The following is a 26,895-nucleotide window of genomic DNA, read 5'->3' as shown; positions in this document are numbered from 1 at the left end:
CTGTGGGGTTTTCTGGCTGCTCCCCCTCCCTCCCCCAACCCTGCAGGTTTGCATTGGGAAGCGGCCCCCCCTCCCCCCCCAATTCCGTGGGGTTTTCTGCTCCCCCCCGTCGCGCTGTGGGCGCAGCTCCGGTGGGCGCCGCATTGCTGGCATTCGCGCCCTCAAAGCGCCCTTTGTCCCTTAGAACCGCTTCCCCCCCCCACCCCAAAACCCCTCCCCGCCCCCAAACCCCACGGCTGCCGCCGCCCCATAGCGGCCCTCCTCCCCTCCCACACGCAGTCGGGAACCAGTCGGGAACCAGTCGGGCGACGGCGCTGCGGGGCCGCAGGGGATGGGATGGGGCGGCTGCAGGGGATGGGGCGGCTGTAGGGCGCAGCCGGAGATGTGGGGTGCGAACGGCGGCGTCTGGAAGAGGAGATTCAGCTGCTGTGAGTGTGGGGGGCGGGGGGGCGGCTGTAGGGCCGCCCCATGGAGGGGCGCCGTGCGATGTTGCGGGGGGGGGGGGGTCCTGAGAGGTGCAGCCCCACAGATTGGGGGGCGATGGGAGGCGGTGGTTGTGGGGTGGGGCCACGTGGGGACCCTATAGAACCTGGGGGCCCTACATGGTGGCACACGGGGACCCCATATGTGCCACCCATAGACCCCATGTGGAGCCACCCAGAGGCCTTGTATGGTGGCAGCTGGGACCCTATATAATGTCACCTGGAGACCCCATATAGAGCCACCCGGAGAGCCTACGCAGAGCCAGCAGGAGACTCTGTGTGGTGTCGCCTGGGGACCCCGCATGGTGCCATCAGACCCTAAATGCTGTCACCTGGGGACCCCACGTGGTGGCACCAGAGACCCCTGTATGGAGACCCCATGTAGCGCCACCCGGGACCCCATCACGTCACCGGGGACCTGGTGTGGCGGCTCCTGGCGACCCTCTTTGCTGCCACCCAGAGACCCCACATGAGGTCACCCGGCTGCACAGAGCCACCCGCAGCCCCCGCATGGGGTCACTGGAGCCCCATAGGGTGGCACCGGGCCCCACGCGCCCCCCCCCGTCCCGCCCCACAGATGCCCCCCGCGAGGCGCAGGGCTGCACGCCGCCCCCCCCCCGCAGCGTTTACCGACGGCTTCACGACGACCCCCGCTGGAGCCCCGCCGCCCCCCCCGGTAAATCCGAACCTGGGGACTCCGGCCTGGAGACGGGCGGCACCGAAAGCCCGGCCCGAAGCGCGGGGGGGGCCGGGAGCGGCGTCTGTGGGGACGCGGCCGGGAGACCCCAAAGGGGACGCGGCGCCGACCCCCCCCGGGAGCCCCGCAGCCGCATCCGCAGGCAGCGATGGCGCAGCGTCGGCGGCGGAGACCCCAAAGACTGCGGGGATCCCAAAGCCCGCGGCATCGGGAGCCGATCGGGAGCCAAGGAGCGCGGCGCCGGGGTTCCCGAGGAGAAAGGCGACGGCGCCCCCAAAAACTGCGCCTTCGAGGTCCCTACAGACCACGGCGTTTGGGTCCCCAAAGATCGCGGCGTTGGGGTCCCCCAAACCTCCGGCGTTTGGGTCCCCAAGGAGCGCGGCTGCGGGGTCCCCAAACCCTGTGCCGCTGGGGACCCCAAAGCCCGCGGCTCGGGGCTCTGCCAGTTCTGCCAGCCGCGTGGCGACGGCGGCCCCAAGGGGCATCAGGACGGGGTCCCCCAGGAGCGCCGCGTCGGGGGCCTCAAGGAAGGCGGCACCGGGGGCCCTAAAGCTCGCGGCGACGGGGATCCCAGGAGCTGCGACACCGGGGTCGCCGCCCCCCCCGGCGCGGTGCCGCCGGCTCAGGGGCTGCGGTACCTGGAGCTGCTCTGCCGGACGCTGGAGCGCCTGGCGCGGCTGCAGGAGGACAACCGGCAGCTCCGGCAGCGGGGCGGCGGGGGTCCCGGATCTCTGCGCGCCCCACCGCGACCCCCAAGCGACGGAGGTGGGGGTTTGGGGACGGGCAGAGCGGAGCCGTTCCGGACGCGTTCGTGTTCCGACAGCCACGCGGCAGGTGGGTGAACGGGGAGGGGGGGCGCCCCATTGCCGGGGGTCCCGTCCCCATTGCCTCCGCTCCGCCCCACCGTCGTCTCCCCCCGCAGCGCACAGCCCGGCCCGGCGCAGGGCGCAGTGGGGGCACTCGATCAGCTCCCCCAGCCTCCTGGAGCCCACCGATGCCCCCCCGGCACCCCACAAGGTTTGTGGGGCGCGCACACCTTGGGGGCAGCGGGTTCCCCCCGCCCCACTGACGGCAGTCTCTCCCCACAGGGCGGCCGTTCGCATTGGGGTCGGGTGAAGGTGCTGCTCACCCGCCTCACCCGGCGCTCGCTGCGGGGTCGCTGACCCACGGCCGCCCCACAGCGCGGCGCCCCACACGGCGTGGGGCCGGGCAGCATCACAGATCCACGCTGCGTTGCGGCTCAGCCTGACCCCCGACCCTGACCCCTAACCTCGACCCTCCAACCCAGCCCTTAACCCCAGCCCTCACCCCATCACCCTGACCCCAACCCTGACCCCCAACCCAGACCTTAGCCCTAATCCCGACCCCGCAACCCCGACCCCAACCTTGACCCCGACCCCCCAACGCTCCCCCGAACCCTCAACCCCACAACCCTGACCTTAACCCCAATCCTGACCCTCCCAACCTTGACCCCCAACTCTGACCCTAACCGCACCACCCTCCCCCTGACCCCCAACCCCCAACTCCATCCCCACCCCCCCCAACCCTGATCCCAACCCCAATCCCCCAATAAACGCCTCCAAGCCTTTTTTGCCCAATTTCCCATCCTTTTACGCACATTTCCACCCTTTCCCCCCGTCAGACGCCCCAAGGGGGGGGGGGGGGGGGGGGGGGGGGCGCTGATCACAGCGGTGCCCCCTGCAGTTCCGCGCGGTGCCAGCAGGGGGCAGCAGCCGCTCAGCGCCCCGCCGCTCGGTTTCATTAACAGCCTTCGTTAATAAACGCCATCTCGGTCAATCAGGCGATGATGCGCACCTGGGGGGGGGGCGCGATCCCAGGGACCCCCGTGAGCTCCGAAGAGACAGCGGGAGTCAGAAGGAGCCCGAGGGGGCACGGGAGGGGGGGGGAGAGGGGGCTGAGGCTCTGCATTGGAGCTGGGTTGGGGGTCATCGAGTCACTGCCCCCCTCTCCACCCCCCCCCCCCCGTTATTTATTGATGGGGGGCCAAGGAGGGCGGCTATGGGGCACTGCATGGGGGAGGGGGGCACAGATGTAGAGGCACCGGTCACGGGGGGAGGCACCTGGGGGGCAGATCGTAGGGGGGCACTTGGGGACGGGGGGCTCACAGCCCACCCTGCAGCCCCCCAACCCCCAGGAGGAACCTCTGCAGGAGGGCAAAGCTGCAGCCCCACATCCACCCTCTGTGGGGCACAGCGTGTGTGGGGCGCAGTGTTGATGGGGCGCAGCGCTGCCCCCCGGCTCTCAGTCATCAGCCACGATGCTGAGCGCCCGCAGCTCCCCCAGGCGGCCCTCGTTCTCGCGCTCCCGCTGCTCATCGCTCAGCGCCGGGCGGCCGATCTGCGCCGTCAGGTCCCCGAAAATGGTCCTCATCTCTGAGTAGAACACGACCTGTGGGAACGGCACCGCTGGCCCCAGAACGGCGCTGTGCTCTATGGGGCGCTGCTGGCCCCAGAACGGCGCTGTGCTCTATGGGGCAGAGGGACAGGCAGCACTGCCCTCCACAGCGCCACCCTGTGGGCAGAAGGGGGAGGCTCTAATAACTCACTAATTAATACGGCCAATTAACAGCGTGGGGATGGCAGCGGGGCTGGGACAGAGCTGGAGCTGCTGCCCGGCCCCATGGGGAGACGATACCCCACAGGATGCTCACCGGGCCCCAGAGATGTGGGGTCGGCCCCAAAGGATGCAGCGAATCACAGGAGGAGATGGGAGACGGGAAGGGACGCGGGCTGGGTCTGCGCCGAGAGCAGCACGACCCCAAAGTGAGACCCCAAAGCAGCAACACAGCGGCGCCTGGCAGCGCCTGGGAACGTGGGATGTGGGGCTGTGGGCTGTGGGGTTGTGGGATGTGGGGCTGTGGGATGCGGGGCTGTGGGGCTGTGGGATGTGGGGCTGTAGGATGTGGGGCTGTGGGGCTGTGGGATGTGGGGCTGTGGGATGCGGGGCTGTGGGGCTGTGGGATGTGGGGCTGTAGGATGTGGGGCTGTGGGATGCGGCGCTGTGGGATGCGGGGCTGTGGGCTGTGGGGCTGTGGGATGCGGGGCTGTGGGATGTGGGGCTGTGGGATGTGGGGCTGTGGGATGTGGGGCTGTAGGATGCGGGGCTGTGGGATGCGGGGCTGTGGGATGTGGGATGTGGGGCTGTGGGATGCGGGGCTGTGGGGCTGTGGGATGTGGGGCTGTGGGATGCGGGGCTGTGGGATGCGGGGCTGTGGGATGTGGGATGTGGGGCTGTGGGATGTGGGGCTGTGGGATGTGGGGCTGTGGGATGTGGGGCTGTGGGGCTGTGGGATGTGGGGCTGTGGGATGTGGGATGTGGGGCTGTGGGATGCAGGGCTGTGGGATGCGGGGCTGTGGGATGTGGGGCTGTGGGATGCGGGGCTGTGGGATGTGGGGCTGTGGGATGTGGGGCTGTGGGGCTGTGGGATGTGGGGCTGTGGGATGCGGGGCTGTGGGATGTGGGGCTGTGGGATGTGGGGCTGTGGGGCTGTGGGATGCGGGGCTGTGGGATGCGGGGCTGTGGGATGTGGGGCTGTGGGATGTGGGGCTGTGGGGCTGTGGGATGCGGGGCTGTGGGATGTGGGGCTGTGGGATGTGGGGCTGTGGGGCTGTGGGATGTGGGGCTGTGGGGCTGTGGGATGTGGGGCTGTGGGATGTGGGGCTGTGGGGCTGTGGGGCTGTGGGATGCGGGGCTGTGGGATGTGGGGCTGTGGGATGCGGGGCTGTGGGATGTGGGGCTGTGGGATGTGGGGCTGTGGGCTGTGGGTCCCACCTGTGCCCGGAGCAGCGCCTCGAAGCTGGGTTTGAAGTAATCGATGCGGCTGCTGTAGAATTTGGGCATCTCCTCCAGCAGCTGCCGGTTCTTGGCTTCAAAATCCTCCTTCACCGGGCGCAGCTCCTCCCGGGCCTGTGGGGGAAATGGGGGGCTGGGGGACGCACAGTGACCCCACAGCACAGCAATGGGACCCCCGGCGGCGGGCAGTGAGGGACGTGGGCAGCAACTGCCCCACAACCCCACATCTGTGCCTCCAACCCCACATCTGTGCCCCACAATCCCCACATTGACCCCCCCATAATGACCCCACAATAATGTCCCCCCCATAGCGACCCCATAACAACGACCCCATAACACTGACCCCCACGGTGACCCCATAACAACGACCCCATAACACTGACCCCCATGGTGACCCCATAACAACGACCCCATAACACTGACCCCCATAGCGACCCCATAACAACGACCCCATAACGCTGACCCCCATGGTGACCCTATAACAACGACCCCATAACACTGACCCCCATAGCGACCCCATAACAACGACCCCATAACACTGACCCCCATAGCGACCCCATAACAACAACCCCATAACACTGACCCCCATAGCGACCCCATAACAACGACCCCATAACACTGACCCCCACGGTGACCCCATAACGCCGACCCCATAACACTGACCCCCATAGCGACCCCATAACAACAACCCCATAACACTGACCCCCATAGCGACCCCATAACAACGACCCCATAACGCTGACCCCCATAGCGACCCCATAACAACGACCCCATAACACTGACCCCCATAGCGACCCCATAACAACGACCCCATAACACTGACCCCCATAGCGACCCCATAACAACGACCCCATAACACTGACCCCCATAGCGACCCCATAACAACAACCCCATAACACTGACCCCCATAGCGACCCCATAACAACGACCCCATAACGCTGACCCCCATAGCGACCCCATAACAACGACCCCATAACACTGACCCCCATAGCGACCCCATAACAACGACCCCATAACACTGACCCCCATAGCGACCCCATAACAACGACCCCATAACACTGACCCCCATAGCGACCCCATAACAACGACCCCATAACACTGACCCCCATAGCGACCCCATAACAACAACCCCATAACACTGACCCCCATAGCGACCCCATAATAACGACCCCATAACGCTGACCCCCATGGTGACCCCATAACAACGACCCCATAACGCTGACCCCCATGGTGACCCCATAACAACGACCCCATAACGCTGACCCCCATGGTGACCCCATAACACTGACCCCCATAGCGACCCCATAACAACGACCCCATAACACTGACCCCCATAGCGACCCCATAATAACGACCCCATAACGCTGACCCCCACGGTGACCCCATAACGCCGACTCCCACAGCGCCCCCACCTGGTGCAGTTTGGCCACTGCCGGCCCGCTCCTCTCCTTCTCCTCGTACTTCTCCACCCTGGCCTGCAGACGCCGGTATTCCTGCAGGCTCTGCTCGCGCCGCTTCACCGCCATGTTGAGGCTGGGGAAGACGCTGCTGAACCTGGGGGGGCGCAGCGCTGCCTCACGCGGCCGCCCCGACCCGCAGCCCCGCGGCCCCACGGCAGCACGGCCCCATAGCAGCGCTACCCCATAAAGCACGGCCCTGAAACATGGCCCCAAGGCAGCAGAACCTCATGGCAGCACAGCCCCACAGCAATAGGGCCCCACAGCAATATGGCCCTACAGCAATACAGCCCTAGAGCAATATGGCCCTATAGCACAGCCCCATGGCAGCACAGCCCCACAGCAATATGGCCCCACAGCAATACAGCCCTATAGCAATATGGCCCTACAGCAATACAGCCCTATAGCAATATGGCCCTATAGCAATATGGCCCTACAGCAACACAGCCCTATAGCAATAGGGCCCTACAGCAATACAGCCCTATAGCAATATGGCCCTATAGCAATATGGCCCTACAGCAATACAGCCCTATAGCAATAGGGCCCTACAGCAATACAGCCCTATAGCAATATGGCCCTACAGCAATATGGCCCTATAGCAATATGGCCCTATAGCAATATGGCCCTACAGCAATACAGCCCCATAGCAATATGGCCCTACAGCAATACAGCCCTATAGCAATATGGCCCTATAGCAATACAGCCCTATAGCAATATGGCCCTATAGCAATATGGCCCCACAGCAATACAGCCCTATAGCAATATGGCCCTATAGCAATACAGCCCCATAGCAATATGGCCCTACAGCAATACAGCCCCACAGCAATATGGCCCTACAGCAATATGGCCCTATAGCAATATGGCCCCACAGCAATACAGCCCCATAGCAATATGGCCCTACAGCAATATGGCCCTATAGCAATATGGCCCTATAGCAATATGGCCCTACAGCAACACAGCCCTATAGCAATATGGCCCTATAGCAATATGGCCCTATAGCAATATGGCCCTACAGCAATACAGCCCCATAGCAATATGGCCCTACAGCAATACAGCCCTATAGCAATATGGCCCTATAGCAATACAGCCCTATAGCAATATGGCCCTATAGCAATATGGCCCCACAGCAATACAGCCCTATAGCAATATGGCCCTATAGCAATACAGCCCCATAGCAATATGGCCCTACAGCAATACAGCCCCACAGCAATATGGCCCTACAGCAATATGGCCCTATAGCAATATGGCCCCACAGCAATACAGCCCCATAGCAATATGGCCCTACAGCAATATGGCCCTATAGCAATATGGCCCTATAGCAATATGGCCCTACAGCAACACAGCCCTATAGCAATATGGCCCTATAGCAATATGGCCCTATAGCAATATGGCCCTATAGCACAGCCCCATGGCAGCACAGCCCCGTAGCACAGCCCCACGGCTGGCGGCCTTTGCACAAGGGGGCAGCAGCAGCGCAGCGCATGACGGCGGCCATAAAGCAGCTTTGGGCCGTAAGCCGGGCCGCTCCTCGTCACTTTTTAGGCAGCGCTGCTGAGAGGGGATTAAAGCTTAAGGGGGGCAGGTGAGGGGAGATGGAGGGGATGAGGAAAAGGAAAGGAGGGCCGCTGCCGGGGGGGGGGGGGGGAGCTCAGCGCTGGGCTGCGCGGAGGCGTCCGGGGACGGGGATCCTGCGGGGCGCGAGTGGCGGCCGACCGAGGGCACGGGGCGCCGGGGCAGCGCTGGGGGCACGGCTGGAAACGGCAGCGGCTCCGGGTGGCGGCAGAACCGACGGGGTGCGAAGCGGCTCCAGCAACGGCCCGGCGGCACCGCGAGCCCAGGAGGGCTGGAAGCGGCTCCAAAGAGCGGCGAAACGGGAGAGCGGGGAGCAAAGAGCCGCGGTGCGACGGAGCTGCAAGTGGGAGCTGCAGAGCAAAGAGCATCGCGGCCCCCCAACCCACGGCCTCCTCCCCGCGCTGCTCCCCACCCGCAGCCCCGACCCTCAGCGCCCGCACAGCGCGCCGGGATCCCGCATCAGCGCTAATTAACGTCATTAACAGCCGCTCTGCTCCGCGGCTCCGAAGCAGCGGCTGCTGCAGGGTTCGGTGCGGCTGCGGCCGCCGCAGAAGCCGGGGGCTCTGCACGCTGTGGGGCAGAGCTGCAGCGCAGACGCCGTGCGTCGCTGCACCAACGCGGCTCCGTGCAGCAGCAGCGGCGCAGCTCCGGCCGCTCATCCGCAGAGGCCGAAAGCTGTCGGCTCCCGGCTCCGCGCCGCCTCCTGCCGCCGCTCGGGGCTCCACGGCCCCGCGGCTCCCTGCCAACCCGAGCCGCGCTGCGGGCCCGCGGTTCCCCCCTCCGTTGGCCGGAACCCGCGGAGCTCAGCGCACAAACGCTCCTGCCGGCTCCGCACAGCGCTGGAGGCGAGGTCCGCGCGTTCCATGCGACACCAGCAGCTCGGCTCCCAGCTCCGCTCTGCCTTTGCTTTTCGTTCCTCCCGTCCCTTTTCCCCCCCCCAGGGCTGAGGCCCCGCTGGCAGCACACAAACGCCGCAGCCCCGCAGCGCCACCGCTTTCGCTCCCACATTTGAGCGCAAACTTGAAGGCAAAACCACCGCCGGAACCCCGCGGACCGAGGCCCCGCAGCGCAACCCGCGGCCGTTCGCAGCGCCGCCTGCCGGCTCCTCGCCTTCCCTTTCGGCTCCCTTCTCCCGGCCGCATCCCCGCCTTCCCAGCAGCGGCGCACGGTTGCCAGGTCCTCCTCCACGGGCTCGCAGCCCAGCACCCCCATCTCCGCCGTTTGCCCCCCCGTCCCGCTGCATGAAGCTGCCCCCAGGCCCCCCCACAGGTCGCCCCCCAGGTCCCCTCCCCAGGGTCACCGCCAGACCCCGAGCGCCCCGTGCCCCCTAACGAGGGCGGCGCTGACGAACGCGGCCCCAGCACTCACTTTTTCAAGGGCTCCATCACCGTCTTCTGGATCTGGTTCACCTGTTGGGAGCACAGCGCTCACCTGCAGCCCTTCCAGCGTCCCCAGCGCCCCCCAAAGCCCCGGGGGCTCAGGACGGGCCGCCGTCCGCAGAGCCGGGCGAAGGGACGCCGGTGTGGGAAGAGCCCTGGGACGGCGACGCCGCGGCCGCAGCCAACGCCGCGCTCACCTTCTCCTGGTTGAAGGAATCCATCCTCCTCATGGCCGTGTCAAAGGCGGTGACCACCTCCAGGAAGGCGGCGTCCTGCTCACACAGCGGGTTGGACAGCAGGTCGGAGGAGATCTTTACTGCTGCTTTGGACATGGCTGCGGGAGCGGGGAGAGCAGAGGAACAGGGGGCAGTGAGACAGGGGGACAGTGAGTGATGGGGGACAGTGAGAGATAGGGGGACAGTGAGAGATGGGGGGACAGTGAGTGACATGGGGACAGTGAGTGATAGGGGGACAGTGAGAGATGGGGGGACAGTGAGAGATAGGGGGACAGTGAGAGACATGGGGACAGTGAGTGATAGGGGGACAGTGAGAGATAGGGGGACAGTGAGTGATGGGGGGACAGTGAGTGATGGGGGGACAGTGAGAGATAGGGGGACAGTGAGAGACATGGGGACAGTGAGAGACATGGGGACAGTGAGTGATAGGGGGACAGTGAGAGATAGGGGGACAGTGAGTGATAGGGGGACAGTGAGTGATGGGGGGACAGTGAGAGATAGGGGGACAGTGAGAGATGGGGGACAGTGAGAGATAGGGGGACAGTGAGACACATGGGGACAGTGAGAGATGGGGGGACAGTGAGACACATGGGGACAGTGAGAGACATGGGGACAGTGAGAGACATGGGGACAGTGAGTGATAGGGGGACAGTGAGTGACAGGGGGACAGTGAGAGACAGGGGGACAGTGAGAGATAGGGGGACAGTGAGTGACATGGGGACAGTGAGAGATAGGGGGACAGTGAGACACATGGGGACAGTGAGAGACGCGGCCCGGCAGCACGGGGGGGGTTGGGGTTGGGGTTGGAGCCGGGCTCCCGGCGCTCCCTCCCAGCCGCCTGGATCTCGGGGCACAGCACAGCCGCAGACATGGCGGGGTGGCACAGGGGGTCGTCATTCCTTCCTGGCCCCGAATGAGGGCGCTTCCAGCGCTCCGTGCCGCCCTCACGGCTCTGTGACACCTTTAGCAGCACGGAGCCGTGTATCACGGCAGGGGTGACGGCACAACACCCAGGGGCTCCGCCACGGCCTCCCCAAGGACGCTGCAGGGGACCCCATCCCTCCTCCCGCGTTGGATCTGAGCCGCGTCCGCGCCGCTTCCACGCTGGGCTCCAGGCAGCGCAGCAGCCCTCGCAGCACCGCGGCTCTCAAGCAATCAGTGCAGGCGGCTCCTCGTCCCGCCTCCTCCCCGCAGAGCACAGAGCGCCGCCGCCGGGCTCCCGCAGCTCCGTCCCAACGAGGGCAATCGCAGCCCGTCGCATCTCTGCGCCTCCGTGCGGACGGCGTCTGCCTGCGGGGTTCCGTGCTGCTGGGAGCAGCGGAGCAGCAGGCCTGGAGCGCTCAGCCCTCCTCAATGCACACGGGTGGATGAAAGCTGCCCCCAGGGAGCTGCTTCTGCCCCTGGAGCCCACTGGAACTTGGGGAAGACGGAGCTGGGTGCTCCACGGGCTCCTCCTGCCTCCCGTCTGCCTTCCCAGCCCTGCAGTTGGCCTCGGATGGAAAATTAAACCCCTCTGACACAACTGCTACAAAGATCAGCAAAACAACTACGGCAGTGAATGGAAAACGGGAATGGAAAGGCTGCGGTCGGTGCGCAGAAAGGAAGAAAGCAAAAAGGCTGTGAGCAGAGCCGCTCGCTGTCTGCTGAGGCCGATGTCTGCTGGGAGCAATGGAGCAGCTCTGGGAGGAGCAACCCGATCCAGAGCCCCAGTGCTGGGGTTTATGATCTCCTAAGATCACAAACCGAGGGGTTAAAGGCTCAGCAGTGAAGGTGGCGTGCAGCTACAGCAGGGCTCAGAGCTGAGGATCCGCGGCGCAGGGCAGAGCTGCAGTGCGGGAGGAACCCAGGCACCCAGGGCCTGAGCCGGGTTTGCCCTCCTCCCTGCACCAGGTTTGCCCTCCTGCCCTGCACCAGGTTTGCCCTCCTCCCTGCACCAGGTTTGCCCTCCTCCCTGCACCAGGTTTGCCCTCCTGCCCTGCACCAGGTTTGCCCTCCTCCCTGCACCAGGTTTGCCCTCCTCCCTGCACCAGGTTTGCCCTCCTCCCTGCACCAGGTTTGCCCTCCTCCCTGCACCAGGTTTGCCCTCCTGCCCTGCACCAGGTTTGCCCTCCTCCCTGCACCAGGTTTGCCCTCCTCCCTGCACCAGGTTTGCCCTCCTCCCTGCACCAGGTTTGCCCTCCTGCCCTGCACCAGGTTTGCCCTCCTGCCCCGCAGCCCCGCTTTGCGCCTTTAAGTGAGAAATCAGCCGTCGTTTGGCCGCGGCTCGTTTGTGACTCTGCCACGGAACGGAACGGAAAAAGAAAAGTCCTCCCACAGCTCCTCTGGGGCTCGAAACGCTCCGTGCAAACAACGCCCACCGCATGGGAGGGGAATCCTGAGCGAGGAAAATCTGACCCGCGATCCCCGACGGCGCCCTGCGTCCCTCAAAGGGCGGCTGCAGCCCGGCGGGGCTCCTGCTGCTCCGCTCCCCGCTCGGCGCCGCTCTTCCCTTCCGGCAGCCGAGGGCGCAGCAGTGAGCGCTGCCCTCAGCAGGGCGCAGCCGGCGCTGAGCTGCCCGGGGAGCTCCGCTCACAGCCTGGCCGCCCCGGCACCACGCAGCCGGGAGCCGCGGTTGCTGCGCAGCGCTGCCGCCGATCCCTTGCGTCCCCCCGTGGCCAAGTGCAGCCTGCGCCTCCCGCGCTCACGTACCCAAATCTGCGTCTGTGCTTTTCTTCATGTCCTTCTGAAGCTTTTTGGTCTGCTCTTCCAGCCTGAAAGATGGGAGAAGGAGGCGAAGTCTGAATCTTGGAAAGCAACAAACCTTTGTGCGCTGCTGAGACAAAACCACCCAGAGCGGCTCTGCAAGCACAGAGCTGCCGGCCCTGCTGCTCCACGGCTCTCAGCCCTGCACTTCGGTGCTCCCTTATTCAACAGCCCCCAAATCCTGCCCACAAACAGGGACTCCAGGCGCTCCTTCCCCCACTGCAGCAATGCTCAGAGTGCTGAGCTGCACCGCGATGCTCTGAGATGTGGGGGACGTTTGCTCCCGGTCCCCAAAGCTCAGCCCAGCGGAAGCACGCGGCCCTCAGGAGCTCCAGGGTTATGGGGGCAGCCAAGGGGCCCAGCAGAGCCGCGCCACCGCTCCCGACCCGGCCCCACGGCCAGTACTCACTGCTGCAGCTTCCCATATTCCCTCTCAAAGTCTCTCTCCACCTGCAGAAAGAAGAGACAGAAATCAGCTGCGCTGTGGGGCGGAGGGCAGCGCTCTGTCTGCCCCACAGCGGCAAAGGGAGCCCACAGCTGCCCCTCCTGCGCCCCCAAAGCAGCTCCACGCCACGCTGCAGCTGCAGCCCCCCAGCCCTGCCTGTCCCCCACCGCAGCACCGCCAGCTCCCCCCTGTTTGCATCTGGCAGAGGAGAGATTTGGAGGAGCCTTTCCTTCCGCGCTGCCCGTTTTAATGCACATTTAAAACATTCGTTCCACACCTCGTCGACCGAATAAGCGAATGGATTTCAGCTGACCGGGCCAAGAGAAAATCTGTGCCTCGTTGTTGTCATGGGACCAAAGCTGGGCCGCTTGGTGCTGAGCTGCCAGGAGCCCAACCTGCGTGCGGAGCTCGGCTCTCAGACCTGGGCTCAGCGCACGAAACCCCACAGGCCGGCGCCTTCCAGGCTGCAGCTGGCGGAGCAACGCTCCAACACGGAGCTCAGCAGCCCCCCTTCCTCTGCTCCACTGCTGCGCGCTCCCCCAGCTCCCCCCCAGAACCAGGGGGCCGCGATCGCCGGATGCCCACAGTGCCATGGGCTGAGAGGTGCTCAGCGCCCGCAGGGCTGGGAGCATCGGGGACCCCACGGCGCTGTGGGTCTGGCGCAGCTCGGGCCTCGCAGTGGGGTCAGGAGCCGCAGGGTTTGGCGCAGCCCCAGCGCGGCGCTGCTTGCAGACAGCTGCCGGCACCATCGGCTCCCACCATCCCAGGGATGCACAGGGATGAAAAAGCTCCGCCGAGCTCCGGCTGCCCTTTGCACTGCTAAAAATGGTCACTGGAGCACAGGGACGGAGCGGCGTGGGGGCAGACGGAGCCACGCAGCTGCCGGAGCCTGGAGGTCAACTCGGCAGCAGCCGGGGAAGCAGCACCCTGTGTTTCTATGGCTGCAAAAATAACCGCCGAGTGCCGCGCTCTATTTATACGTCTGATGTGTGAATTGTTTGGGATGCGAACACCCAAGGGTCGGCGTTGACTCGCAGCGGTGTCCTTCGGAGGGCGGCGGGTCCTGGCAGGGAGCTGCAGAGCAGGGAGGGTCCTGCTGGCTCCGCTCGGCTCCTCCAAAACGCCGCCTCCAAAACGCAGCGGCCTGCAGGGCTTTGCAGCCCCTTCCCTCCTGCCGTTGGCTTCCTGCTGCGCGGGGCGAGGAACGCGAGGCAGCGGCGCCCAATGGAAGGGCAGGGAAACTTCTGCAGCCCTCGAGAGGAAAAACTCCAACGCTGCCCCCGGCGCAGGATGACGGAGGTCGGAAAGCTGCCAAGATGCCCAAATCCAACCCCAACCACAAAGGAACCACGAAGGGTGCAGGGGATCATCGAGAACCCCAACCCCGACCCGTCCCACCGTGCCCACAGAACCACGGAGGGTGGAAAAGTCCACTGAGGTGCAACCCCAGCCCACCCCCACCGTGCCACAGAGCCACCGGGGTTGGAACAGACCACCAACATCACCGGCTCCAGCCCCCACCTCCCCACCGCACCCACAGAACCACAGAGCTCAAAAAGAACGGCCCAGATCACCCAGTCCAACCCCAACGCGCCCCCTGCCCCCGGAACCACGGAGGCCCAAGAAGGACCACCAAGAAGCCACATCCCACCCAACCCCCCCCCCCCCATGCCCAGAACCGCAGCCCCGCTGTTCTGAGCACCTCCGAGGGAGGTGACCCCGCCACCCCTCCCATCTCCGAGGGGACAACACGTCCCTGCGCCCTGCCATGGCACGAGGTGACAGCGCAGCGCCCAGCTGCCCGCCCTGACTCCGTGCCACGTCTGCAGACAGCTGCCCACAGCCTGCTCTTCTTTTTCACGCCCACAGCAGCAGCCGCCTCCCACTCAGCTCTATTCCCGGCCGCACGGATGGGGCCCGGAGAGGAGCCGGCCCTGCAGCACCCATGGGTGGGAGGGCAGGGGGATGGCGAGGAGGACGAGCAGCGATCGGGCCAAGCACGTCCTGCAAGGCACATTTGGCACGGCGCGGTGGCAATCCTCAACGTCGCCAGGACCGAGGGCGAAGGCTGCGATAGGATTCTGAACCTGTGCTCCTTGAGAGCAAAGAGGAGCAGGAGCACAGGCGACAAAGCCGCCACGTCCCAAGGGAAGTTCCCAGCAGTGCCAACAGCCCCTGCACACTCAGAATCCAACCCGCTCCCGCAGCGGGCGCCTCTCGTTCAGGGCATCCGTGCTGCTTCATGCAGGACGGCGCTTCTTAATAAACCCACATCAAGGAGGCCGAGTTCTCCTAAGGAAATGGTGCTCTCCTTTCTCAGCCACGTATTTCTGTTGGCCAACCCCGTTCCCTCCGCCGCCAGCAGCCCGGTGCTCGCAGGGCAGCATCGCCATCACTGCCCTGCAGTGAAACCAAAGGCTGCCCTTCAAAGAGATGGAAATAAGGGGCTGCGCTGGGGCTCCTCGCTCCCCGAGGTGAAATTCCCTTCCTAGAGGAGGACGCGCCGGTTCCTGCACATTCTGATGGGCTGAGCTTCTCACGGGCGCTGGGAAAAAGCAGGAAGGGACTCTTCCTCCTCTCCCAGGAGCAGAGCCGTGTAATCAGGCCAAACTCTGCCGTGCGGGGGAACCGCGCTGTGCCACGACCAAAGGAAAGGGTGGGCAAGGGAGAAGCAAGGACATCACGGTCCGCAGGGACCTCCAAGACCACCGACCAGCCAGCAGCGCAGCCCAGGGGACCATCGGGGTCGGAAAGGACACCAAGGTGACGAACCGGACGGCTGGCATCCATGGAGCTGCCACGGCTGGATGCTCAGCCACGCGGCGCCCACGGAGCCCTGAGCCGCGCACGGTTTGGGGCCGCATGGCGTTTCCCCAGCCAGCAGCTGTGCAGGGCACCGAGGAGCCCCTCCAGCCCACGCTGCGTCCCACCGCAGAGCGTGAAAATGCTGAAAGGATTTGACTCGCCTGCCCCAATTTCACCCCACAACTTCTGCGCCATTTCCTCCGTCGTTACTCGCAGATTTCCAGCGCTCTGCTGGAGCCCAATGGAAACAGCGGGGTGGACGGAATCCCGCTGCTCTGCCCGACCCGGGGAGCACAGGGCTGCTGGATGAGCCCACGGCCCCCGGCCCGCCAGGCCGACTCGCCCAGGTCAGCAGAGCAGCACAGCTCCCGTGAGCCAAGGGAGGGCAGGCTGGAAGCCGGGGCAATGAGGGGCTGCGCTCCCGTTCCCCATCCCAACAGGTGGGAGCCGGCCGGTGCTGTGCGGCTCGGAGCCCCACGGGGACACGTGGCACCTCCTGCCCATCTCGGGTCACCCAGCCCTGGCCAGGAGCGCCGCACGGCCTCGAGGGGACGCCGGTGAACTTCACCGAGCGCTGGAGCTGAGGATAAGCACGGCTCTGCTTCCCGCATCACCTCTGCTCGGCCCCGGGGAGCATCTCTGCCATAAGAGGCTTCATCTGCGCACGGGGTTTGAGCAGGAAGCGTTGGGCACGGAGGGATTCGAGCAGGGTTAAGTCCCATCAGCGGGCATTAGTTCCAAGGGCTGCACCCCCGGCACGAAGCCCCCCCAGCTGGCGCCAGCTGCTCCCGGCAGGGGAGAGGAGGGGAGAGATTACGCCGTCTGCAAGAGGATTTGCCCAGGTTAAGGTGCAAACGGAGCAGCGGCCGTCTGGGGGGCGGCAGCTTCACCCCGGCTGACCGGGCGATGCTCCGCGCTGGGGTTCCCTTCCCTTAGGGCCGACACGCTGCCCTGCTGCAGAGCCTCAGAAGCCACGGGGAGCTGCGACGAATCCCCCTGCAGCCTCAGCGCAGCGCCTCGCAACTGCAGCCGGCCCAGGAAAAATGTTAACTGGAGAGCAGCAAAAGGCGCTGCGGGGAGCTCAGCCTCCTGGCACAGCGCTGCGCTCCGGTTACAAACCGCACCGTGAGCCACAGCGGGGCAGCTCCAGCAAATGCCTTTCCTTTTTAACCTCCCCAGCGCCCAGAGGTCGGCAGCCAACTGACCCAACTCCTCTTCTGTAGGGAAGGAAGGGCGGATGGGGACAGGCCTGGGAATGGCAGCGCAGAATGAAGCTCTGCTGCGGGATGCGGAGAGCTGTTCCATGTAACACAGTGTGTGTGTGTGTGTGTGTGTGTGTCTGTGTGTGTGTGTGTGTCTGTGTGTCTGTATGTCTGTGTGTGTGTGTGTGTCTGTGTGTGCAGCGCCTGCCAGCTGCCTCTGCCCCCATCCCCACGGCTCCCATGGCTTCGTGCACAGTGTGGGGCCTGCTGTGCTGCCCCAGCCCAACCCCCAGCAGGAGAGGGCGAAACCAGCAGGACAAAAAGCAAAATTGAGCCAAATGTGGGGCCGGGTGGGATGGAGGCGGCTCCCAGGGCAGGCAGTTCTGGCAGCAGGCACTGCGAAGAACAGGAGGCAAATCTCCGAGTCCTGGGGGCTGCTGGAAAGCAGAAATAAATGGGGACAAACTGCCGCGGTTCTTCGGCCCGTCGCAGCATCGCGGTGCTGCCCACCTGTTGCCAAGGGCTGGGAGATGCAGGAACGCCATGGAGGGACGTGATGGGGCCGCTCCATCCCTGCTGCCCGGTTCTGCACTGGCAGCTTGGGGCCAGCGGCCAAGCGCTCACTTTGGAGGAGGAAGGCGGGCCGGTGCTCGGGGTGAGGCGTGCAGGACGAAGGCAAGGAGCGTCTGCAGAAGGGGAAGCACCGCAGGCAGCTGCAGGAGGCAGCACCGGGGATGGGAGCCACGGCAAGACAAAACGCTGCTTTAATTTGCTTCTAAAGCAAATGCTGCACAGCACAAATTAATTCACGCCCGAGCACTGAGCATCTCAGCTTATGAGCCTTTCTTTGGAAACAGTTATATTCAGCGCTCCGAACCACTCCTCCTCCTCCATCTGCTCAGCGAGGATGAACAAACAAGCCACCGCTGAGCGAGGGAAGGAAGGAAGGAGGGAAGGAAGGAGGGAAGGAAGGAGGGAAGGAAGGAGGGAAGGAAGGCAGGCCACGTCTCTGCCTCCAAGGAGAGCCATCCCAGCCCCTGCCTGGGCAGCGGCCGGGCTGGAGCAGCGCTCCCTGCACGCGGGGCTCCGTGGCTCGAGGAACGCAGCGCTGCAGGGCTGCAGGTCCCGCTCGCTCCCCGCCGCCTCCTCGTGAAGTGGGGCGAGCCAAAGTGCCGCCCTGACTCACAGCCACATGATCAGAGGCTGCGGCTAAAAACGGGGAATTGCTTTACTCACTGTCTTGGGTACAATCTGTTTCTTGGGCTGCCCGATCTTGAACGGGATCCTGGGAAAGAGAGAAGGGAGAGGGGAGGAAAGTGTGAGCAAGAGGCGACGCAGCGAAAGCATCCATGGGGGGAGCGGGGGTCGATGTGGGGTGGGGATGTGGGGTGGGGACCCCCAGCACGGCGCGGCACCCACTGAGCCCCCAGCCCCCCAGGCGGCACCCTGCCCTCCTGCCACAGGAACAAAGGCACTGGGTGCTGCTCAACCCGCAGCTGCAGAGCGGGCTGCGTCCCAACACCGGGAGCAAAGCCGGTAAGGATTCAGCAGGAGGGCATTAAAAGCAGGAGCGATGCGAGCTGCCGCACCTGCCAGCACCGCAGCCCAGATCCCCGCTGAAATCTGGGTCACCCGCACGGTTCCCATTGCGAGTTCGCTCCCAGGTGAGGAGCACCCAGGAATCACTCGGGGCAGCCCTGCCAGCTCCTTACAGCCCTGAGATCCGCCGGGTTTTTATTCCACCGATAAGCAAGAAGAAAAGCGGGATCCTCCGGCTGTTCACTGAGCCCCGGAGGCGACGCTCCATCCCAGCCGCTCGCCCAGAGCCTCCCGCACAGCAACAAAGGTCAGCCCCGCCACAGGGCAGCCAGCGCCTCGCAGCCCAGCCGCCCCGAACCCAGCGCTGCGCCGCAGCCCCGAGCCGCCGCCGTCCTCGCTGCCGCCCGAAGCCGCGCTGCTCCGCCGCCCCGCGCCGCCCCGCCTGCAGGAAGGCGCCCCCAGCTCAGCGCACGGCGCGGCACGAGGCCGCCCGCCGACCCCGGCCCTCGCCGCCTCCGCCCAGCGGAGCTCCGGCACCGTTTCCAAACCAACGGTGTAATTAAAGCCGCCGGTAACGAAGCCGGGGCGCCGACCTGAGTCACCGCGATAAGTGCACGCTTTGGGCACCGCTTCCTGTTTATCGTCCTCCCCTTCAGCCGATGTCATTTTGGGCTGTCAGCCCTCTGCAGCCCCGTCAATCCGCCCTCCTTTAGAAACCAACGCTCTGCGCTGTGTCATTACGGCCCGGCCGCGCGGTGCCTTACAGGAAACGAGCGCCAAAAAGGAGAGAAAAAACACGGATTTTTCTCTATGTTTTCCTGCGCGGGGTCAAATATAAACGCAGCCGAGGTGCCCTGCTGCCCCACGGCGTGTGCTGTGCATCAGGATGTGCCAGGATGGGGCACTGCGAGCCGCGGGTGGGCAAAGGGTGGCACGGCACAAGCGGGGAGAAAAAGGCACAACTGAGGCCAAAAGTGCGAGCTGCAAGCGGGGGGAAGGAGAGAGAGGTCATGATGTGGGGCTGGGAGGAAGGAGAGAGAGGTCATGATGTGGGGCTGGGAGGAAGGGGAGAGAGGTCATGATGTGGGGCTGGGGGAGGGAGAGAGAGGTCATGATGTGGGGCTGGAGACCCCCCACACCCGGCCCTGCAGGCTGCGTCCGGGGCAAAGCGCAATTAAACAGCAATTAATGCACTTAAGCTGTAAGGACCTGGCGCAGGGATCCTGCTCTGGCAGGAGGGCTGGACTCCACGACCTCTGCAGGCCCTTCTGACCCCTGTGAGTCTGTGATCCTGCGAAGTGATGGAGCTCAGCCCAGCTGCAGCCACGGGGAGGAGGAGGAGGCGGCTGGGGGCAGCGCCGCGAGCAGCTCAGGGCCGGGGGTCCCTGCGCTCTGTGCTGGGGGCTCCCAAACCCTCCCTGCTCTCCTCCAGAACAAAAGCAAGGCAGCAGAGCCCCGGGAGCGCGGAGCAGCGAACGCCTCCATCAGCGCCGTGCTGCTCATTGTCTGCCTGGTGCGACCTGCTGCACGCAGCCCTGCGCAAAGCCACGGCTGTTCGCTCGGGGTTGTTTTTTGGGTGGCTGCTGCTGTTGTTGTTGCTCTGATTGCAGACAATCTTCCCGGTTGCTGCCAACTCTTTTTGCTTTCTGAATACAGATCTGCAGAAAGAAAAAGCAAAAAAAGCAGGAAAGGAACGGCAGCGCAGGGAGCAGAGCATCACAGGGGGGGCAGAGAGCAGAGCCCCAGGGACCAGGCGTGGAGGGGGGTCGGGGTGAGAGGAGGCGCCTCAAGAGGGCAAAGCAGAACTGGGGCCTTTTTTCTTCCTTTTTTCCCCCCTCTCTTTGCTTTCTCGTTTCTGCTGAGCCAGAGAGCAACAGGGCCGTTGTTTGGGGTGTGAAAAGCTTTGAAACCACGTTCCTGAAGAGCGCGCTGAGCCAGCCCAGCACTGCGGGCTGCTGTGGGGTTGGGGGGCTGCTGTGGGGTTGGGGGGCTGCTGTGGGGTTGGGGGTTGCTGTGGGGTTGGGGGGCTGCTGTGGGGTTGGGGGCTGCTGTGGGGTTGGGGGGCTGCTGTGGGGGTTGGGGGCTGCTGTGGGGGTTGGGGGCTGCTGTGGGGGTCAGGGGCTGCTGTGGGGTCGAGGGGCTGCTGTGGGGTTGGGGGTTGCTGTGGGGTTGGGGGGCTGCTGTGGGGTTGGGGGTTGCTGTGGGGTTGGGGGGCTGCTGTGGGGTTGAGGGGCTGCTGTGGGGTTGGGGGGCTGCTGTGGAGTCGAGGGGCTGCTGTGGGGGTTGGGGGCTGCTCTGGGGTCGAGGGGCTGCTGTGGGGTTGGGGGGCTGCTCTGGGGTCGAGGGGCTGCTGTGGGGTTGAGGGCTGCTGTGGGGTTGGGGGGCTGCTGTGGGGGTTGAGGGGCTGCTGTGGGGTTGGGGGTTGCTGTGGGGTTGGGGGGCTGCTGTGGGGTTGAGGGGCTGCTGTGGGGTTGGGGGGCTGCTGTGGAGTCGAGGGGCTGCTGTGGGGGTTGGGGGCTGCTCTGGGGTCGAGGGGCTGCTGTGGGGTTGGGGGGCTGCTCTGGGGTCGAGGGGCTGCTGTGGGGTTGAGGGCTGCTGTGGGGGTTGAGGGGCTGCTGTGGGGGTCAGGGGCTGCTGCGGGGGTTGGGGGCTGCTGTGGGGTTGGGGGGCTGCTGTGTGTTTGAGGGCTGCTGTGGGGGTTGGGGGGCTGCTGTGGGGTTGGGGGGCTGCTGTGGGGGTTGAGGGGCTGCTGTGGGGGTCAGGGGCTGCTGCGGGGGTTGGGGGCTGCTGTGGGGTTGGGGGGCTGCTGTGTGTTTGAGGGCTGCTGTGGGGTTGGGGGGCTGCTGCGGGGTTGAGGGGTTGCTGTGGGGCCGGGGCAGAGCTCTGAGCAGGGTGGGAAGGGCTGAAAGCAGGGAAAGAAGTGTGGGTGGAGAGAACCCTGCGAGCTTCTGCTGAGGGCTGAGCAGCGACCCCAGGGAGGGGAAGGTGGGAGAAGCTGCGCTTCGCTCCCTCTGAAGTTTCCCCAGCCAGGCCATACTTTCACTCGGCTTCTCCAGGCACCCAGGGCTGAGCACCAAAGGATCTCAGTTCCCCCCCCCCGGGACGCATCGGGGAGCTGCAAATGAGCCTCGTGGGCAGAGGGGTGCAGCTCCGCGGGGTCTGTGGGGAAACGGAGACGGAACGGAGCTCCCACGCTGCTGCACCCCCCGGGAACGTGGCGCAGAGGCAGCGCAGCGTCAGCCGCGATCCCTCACGGGGCAGCGCTCCTTTTGCCTCCATCCCACGGCGCGTCCACGGGGGGCTCAGCCCTCTGCTCCCCCAGCAAAGCTCTGCCCCAACAGCGCTGCGCCCACAGAACCCTGCGGGGAGCACGGGGCAGCACCCCGGGTTGTCACCGTGCCCAGAGCACAGCGAGCTTTGGCCGAGGAGGACGGGGAGCAGGAGGAGCTCGCAGCCACCCCACCGCACAGCGCTCCACAAACACCAGCGGAGCCCAAACCCCAACCAAAGCCCACGAGGAGCCCCAGAGCTGAAGCTCGCAGCACCGGGTGCCCTCGGAGCGGGGAATTCCAGCCCCGTGCGGGTGACAAAGCCACCAACACCGCCGGGATCCGTCGCTCCATCCCTCCGGGCGCACTGCTGCTACACCGTGTCCATGGCAACCGCATGCACCATCCCACCCCGCTCCCCCCCACCCCCCTCCTCGCAGCTCAACTCATAGCAACGGCTCCAAACGCAGCGCCGAGAAGCCAAAAAAAAAAAGGGGGGAAAAAAAACGATTCCAAGGCATCGCAAAAAGCCGGTGGCGGAGCAGCTGGGTGCTGGGCGCAGGCCTGGGGCCCCGCAGCGTGGGAGGGAGCGGGTTGGGGGGCCGGGACCCCACAGCTGGCCGCCTTACGGCCCTGCAAAGCGATGGGGAACGGCCGGCCTGCAGCACGGGGAGGCGGCTGGGGGCTGGCGGGGCGCTGCTGGCTGGGCTCAGCACTGCTGTCCACGCAGCCCTGCTCCCAGCTGATCCCGGCTCCCGGCACGAGCCGCTCTCCCACCCGATCCGAGATGAGCGTGGAAAAAAAATACCGATGTTTTACTCACCCATCAAAAGCAAATTACTCACGCCAGGCGCGTGGGTGAGCAGCATTCTGCAAGGCTGTTTTAGGCCCTGACTATGCTACAGAAATATCCATTTTAAGCACGGTTGTGAAACGCGGTTGTGGGCTCAGCTCTAACGCTGCTTTTTTGCTACCTGCACAAAGGAGATGGAAAAAATAATAATTAAGAAATCCCCACCGCCGCGCTTCCGCCCAGCGCCGGCACCCGACGGCTTCGTCCCATCGGAGCTGCGAAGGCTGGAAAAGATCTCTGAGGTCATCAGGTCCAACCATCGACCACCATCACCACCGAGACCTGGAATCCCAGCCAGCCTCCGGGGAGCTGGGCAGGAGGGGAGCGTTGGGTGGAGCGGGGATGGAGCGCGGGCCGTTGACTGCTGGCTGCGGAGGGAGCGCGAGGCACACAGCAAGGCCAGGGAGCACGGGGAGCACGAGCCCTGCTGTGGAAGGACAGCGAGCGGCTGAGCAGGGCCCTGTGGCCACGGAGGGACCGCGAGCCATTGACCAGAGCCCACGGGAGAACCACGAAACACCGAGCAAAGTCCGCTGGTTGTGGAAGGACCACGAGCCGCTGATCGTATGGGAACCACGAGTCAGGGACCATGGAGGGACCCTGAACCACCGACCGAGGCCCGCTGGCCACAAAGGGACCCCAAGCCATTGACCAAAGCCCACTGACCACAGAAGGACCACGAGCCGCCGATCGTACGGAGCCACGAGTCGGTGACCACGAACCGCCGACCGAGGCCCACGGGAGCACAGGCCATTGAGCACTGAGCACAGCAGGCCCGAGGCCACGGCGCAGCCCAGCACCCAGCACAGCTCTCAGCTGCTCTCATGCTGCCACCCCAGCACACCTCGCCGCTCCCGACCCCAGCGCTTCCCTGCCACGACCCCCCAACCCAACCCGCCGCCCTCCCCAGGGCAGCCGGCCCCACTCCACCCCTCCTCCCCCCCACCCCAAACTATTTGGGAGAACACGGCCGTGTCTCTCCGGCTCGCGGCTGACAGAGGTGTGAGAACGAAGCCCTGCTCACCACGCAGCTCCGCCGCCTCCCCCCCACGGACCCCCCACCCTCAGCGCTCTCTGAGCCCCCGCCTGCAGCTCAGCAGCCAGCAGCCAGGTCAGGGTTCTGCCAGCAGCCCAGCAGTGCGGCGCGGCGATCAGAGCCGTGCTTCGTGCTGCCTCCCCACCAACATTTGCTTCGCGTGTTTTCTCTCCCAGTAAACAGCAGCTGTTGCAGCGGTGCCGCCGCGCTCGCATCCCGAGCTGTCACACTGCTCACAGCCCCTTCCCTACAGTCGGGAGCCAAAAGAGGAGGAATTCGGGAGTCTGTTGATGAGCTGCAAAGCATTTGGTCTCATGTGGTTCCAAGAACCTCAAACAACCCTTCAGATTGCCACGAGCGAGACGCTCGCTGCGACGGAAGCCACGATTTCATTTCTGAGCAGCTCAGCTCCTCGCGGGGGGTGGGCAGAGCTCTGAGGGCACCCGCAGCCCCGCAGATCTGCAGGAAGCCACCGGGCTTCAGAGAACCGACAGCTGGCCGCGCAGGCTGCCTCAAAACAGGCCGAGTCCTGCTCTGACAGCACAGCCCATACGGCAGAGCCGCGCAGCGCAGGAGTCGGGGCTTCGATCCGCCTGCAGCCTCACAGCTCCTGCAGCGGCGGCAGCCCTTTGTGCAACGGGAGGAAGCTTCTCCCAGCTGAGCAGGGGGCGCAACGCCAGGATCCGTCTGGACAGGAGGAGGGAAAGCAGAGAATTAAGGCACAACGTGGGGGCAGACACCGGCCTGCAGAAGGGAGCCATCAGCTGGGAGCCGTAGAGACGCGGCCTTGCTCTCCCAAATAGTTTGGGGTGGAGGGGAGGACGGGCAGAACTGAGCCAGCTGTGCTGGAAAGGGCAGCGGGTTGGGGGTTCGTGGTCAGGGAGACGACGGAAGGAAGCGGAGATCCCTCGTCACATCACGCGTGAGGTTGAGCTGAGGACGCAGCTCCAGCCCCACGGCCGACCCCAAAGGGCGCAGCTGAGGGCCGCGACGCCCCCATGGGGCTGAGGCACGCGCACAAAGCAAACAGCCCCCGCTGCCAAGGGGAGCAGAGCTCGCCCTCCGCACACAGCGCCCACGCCGGGCGCTTTCCCCTCTGACGTCCACAGGGCAGCAGGCAGAGCCGCGGTGCAGCATCCGCCGCGTCACGGAACCCCGCGGCCCGGCCCCACGTCAATGGGGCGATTCATCGGGGCGGGAATCGGCGAGGCTGGGGGCCAACCATTGAGGCTGCACTGAGCGCCATTGTGTCCCTCGCACACAGCTGAAGCCTGCAGGGCCCGAGGCCCCGCGCTGACGCGTGAGCCGCAATGCGCTCAGCACTGACGTGGGGTTTGGTGCTAAAAGAGCGGGGCGCCTCAGCTCGCAGCGAGCCACAAACCCTCCTTCACACAGCTGCCTTTTGTTCCTCTACGGCAAGAGATCTCTGCGCAGGGCTGCTGCCTCGCACGCCGGCCAGCAGACGGCTGGTGCTGCAGCATGCGGCCCAGCAACACGCATGGGCTTCCCCAAGGCAGAGGGGCAGCGAGGGCAGGCGGGCACACAGCAGTGCCGGCACACAGCAGTGCGGAGCTTTGCTGGCAAACCCTGCCAACAGAGCCAAAGGAGCCAACCTGCAGCTCAGCGCGGTTCAACCCGAAGGGTCGCATCGGCCCGAGCCCAGCTGGCACCCATGGGAATCCCGGCCTCGTCGCCGTGGAGCGGCCCCACGTCGCTGCTGTGTGGCTGCAGGGGAGGATGTGGGGCCTCCACGCGCCGTGCTGCAGCTGCGGGCACCACACGGCCCCAGCCTGCCAACCCCACACAGCCGCCAGCCTCAGTACCCACCTGCCCCACGCCGGGCTCTATAACTGCCCACCCCATACGGCCCATCCACATCTCACCCATCTGCAGCCCCTGTCAGCCCTACTCCTGCCCACCCACCCCACACGCTGCACGGCTGCTGACCCACACGGCCTTACCCTGCCCGCCCCACACATCCCACCCCCACCCCATAAACCACGCACAGCCCACCCCCCCGCACTCCCCAGTCTCTGCCTGCACAGCCTCCCACATGCGCCCTCCATACACCCCCCACCCCTCACACTCCCACCACCTCCCACCTCATGCCCCACACCCCCCCATACCCACATCGCCCCATACGCTCCCCACCCCCATACTCCACCCCCAGCCCCCCATACACCACCCTCACTATATACCACATCCCCTCCAAACACCCCACACCCCCCATAGCTCCCATACATCCCCCATACACCCCACCCCCATACACCCCATACCCCACACACCCTATATCCCACACCCCCCACACCCTCCAATACCCCTCCATACCCCCCACCCCCCCATACCCCACACCCCCATACACCCCAATACCCCCCCCATACCCCACACCCCCACACACTTCCCCATACACCCCCACCCCCCACCCGCCCAGCTCAGGCCGCAGCAGCACCGCAGGCCCATTTCGAAGCCCATTTCGAAGCCCCCTTCCCGCCCCAAGCGACCCGGAGCCCCCAGCTCCACCATCCCGTTCCGGGCTCAGCCCCGCCCGCACCTCCGGACCGATCCGCACAACGCCCTCCCGGCCCCGCCGCCCTCACCAGCTCATGGTGCCCGCCGGCCCGCGCCGCTCCCGGAAGTACTGCCGCCAGGCCCCGCCCCTTCCGGTCCCTTCATGACGTCACGACCGGGAGCGAGCGCTGTTAACCCTTGGCGTGCCGGGCTGCAGTGCGGTCGGCTGACGGCACGGGCGTGGCGTCACGGGGCGCTTTGGGAGCGGCTGAACGGCGCCCTGCTGACCCCGAGCGACCTCCTAACGGGACCCCAAGCGCTGTCCTGCTGGGAGCCAGAGCCGCATCGGGTCATGGCGTGACGGGCGCCCCGGTGTGCCCAAGGAGCCCCAAATCCCATCCAATGAGCCCCAAATCCCGATGAGCCCCAAATCCCATTGAGCCCCAAATCCCAAGGAGCCCCAAATCCCAATGAGCCCCAAATCCCATCCAATGAGCCCCAAATCCCGATGAGCCCCAAATCCCAATGAGCCCCAAATCCCAAGGAGCCCCAAATCCCAATGAGCCCCAAATCCCATCCAATGAGCCCCAAATCTCAATGAGCCCCAAATCCCATTTAGCCCCAAATCCCATCCAATGAGATCCCAAATCCCACCTATTGAGCCCCAAATCCCATTGAGCCCCAAATCCCAAGGAGCCCCAAATCCCATCCAATGAGCCCCAAATCCTGTTCCAACTGGCTCCCAAATCCCATCCCGGTGAAATCCCGAATCCCATGGGCTCCCAAACCCTGGTTGAGCTCCTGAAGTCCATCCTGCCGTGATCCCAGATCCCATCCCAATGGGATCCTGAATTACGCCC

At 65.4% G+C, this 26,895-nt stretch overlaps 2 protein-coding genes and 1 long non-coding RNA gene across 10 annotated transcripts; 2 read left to right on the top strand and 1 right to left on the bottom strand.

Moving 5' to 3' along the window:
* Positions 1-231: 231 nt before the first annotated feature.
* On the top strand, positions 232-2,516 carry CUNH8orf58 (chromosome unknown C8orf58 homolog). Its single transcript, XM_052701965.1, has 4 exons — positions 232-428; positions 1,060-2,013; positions 2,102-2,196; positions 2,268-2,516. Exons 1-4 carry the CDS (start codon positions 332-334, stop codon positions 2,340-2,342), a joined length of 1,221 nt encoding a protein of 406 aa, XP_052557925.1. The 5' UTR covers positions 232-331; the 3' UTR covers positions 2,343-2,516.
* A 659-nt stretch (positions 2,517-3,175) lies between these two features.
* On the bottom strand, positions 3,176-26,204 carry BIN3 (bridging integrator 3). 6 transcript variants are annotated; one of them, XM_052701991.1, is made up of 9 exons: positions 26,125-26,183; positions 18,067-18,115; positions 12,788-12,828; positions 12,325-12,386; positions 9,598-9,734; positions 9,390-9,430; positions 6,405-6,525; positions 4,972-5,106; positions 3,176-3,588 (listed from the first exon to the last, which is right to left on the bottom strand). In XM_052701991.1, exons 1-9 carry the CDS (start codon positions 26,130-26,132, stop codon positions 3,442-3,444), a joined length of 741 nt encoding a protein of 246 aa, XP_052557951.1. In that variant the 5' UTR covers positions 26,133-26,183; the 3' UTR covers positions 3,176-3,441. The 6 variants fall into 6 exon arrangements, with proteins under 6 accessions (XP_052557951.1, XP_052557955.1, XP_052557953.1 ...); XM_052701993.1 differs by having other exon boundaries at positions 3,181-3,588; positions 6,405-6,546; positions 26,079-26,150; XM_052701990.1 differs by having other exon boundaries at positions 3,182-3,588; positions 6,405-6,546.
* On the top strand, positions 11,431-11,908 carry LOC128090045 (uncharacterized). 3 transcript variants are annotated; one of them, XR_008210776.1, is made up of 4 exons: positions 11,513-11,550; positions 11,597-11,620; positions 11,713-11,736; positions 11,806-11,908. It is a non-coding gene; the product is annotated as an uncharacterized LOC128090045 (long non-coding RNA). The 3 variants fall into 3 exon arrangements; XR_008210774.1 differs by lacking the exons at positions 11,513-11,550; positions 11,597-11,620 and adding an exon at positions 11,431-11,503; XR_008210775.1 differs by lacking the exons at positions 11,513-11,550; positions 11,713-11,736 and adding an exon at positions 11,431-11,503.
* Positions 26,205-26,895: the final 691 nt, after the last annotated feature.

The sequence above is a fragment of the Tympanuchus pallidicinctus genome, unplaced genomic scaffold, assembly GCF_026119805.1.
Source record: "Tympanuchus pallidicinctus isolate F22 unplaced genomic scaffold, pur_lepc_1.0 scaffold42, whole genome shotgun sequence".
NCBI lineage: Eukaryota > Metazoa > Chordata > Aves > Galliformes > Phasianidae > Tympanuchus > Tympanuchus pallidicinctus.
Note: the sequence above shows the minus strand (reverse complement) of the source record. Positions and strands in the feature narration are given on the sequence as shown.

What these genes read in the sequence shown, in the direction of transcription:
- CUNH8orf58 (XM_052701965.1), top strand. Translation starts at nt 332, where the DNA reads ATGGGATGGGGCGGCTGCAGGGGATGGGGCGGCTGTAGGGCGCAGCCG. An exon ending in GAAGAGGAGATTCAGCTGCT is followed by an intron (nt 429 to 1,059) that starts GTGAGTGTGGGG and finishes CCCGCCCCACAG; the next exon opens with ATGCCCCCCGCGAGGCGCAG. An exon ending in CCCCCCCGGCACCCCACAAG is followed by an intron (nt 2,197 to 2,267) that starts GTTTGTGGGGCG and finishes CTCTCCCCACAG; the next exon opens with GGCGGCCGTTCGCATTGGGG.
- BIN3 (XM_052701990.1), bottom strand. An exon ending in AAGCACAGACGCAGATTTGG is followed by an intron (nt 9,735 to 12,324) that starts GTACGTGAGCGC and finishes CCGCTCCCGCAG; the next exon opens with CCATGTCCAAAGCAGCAGTA. An exon ending in ATTCCTTCAACCAGGAGAAG is followed by an intron (nt 9,431 to 9,597) that starts GTGAGCGCGGCG and finishes TGCTCCCAACAG; the next exon opens with GTGAACCAGATCCAGAAGAC.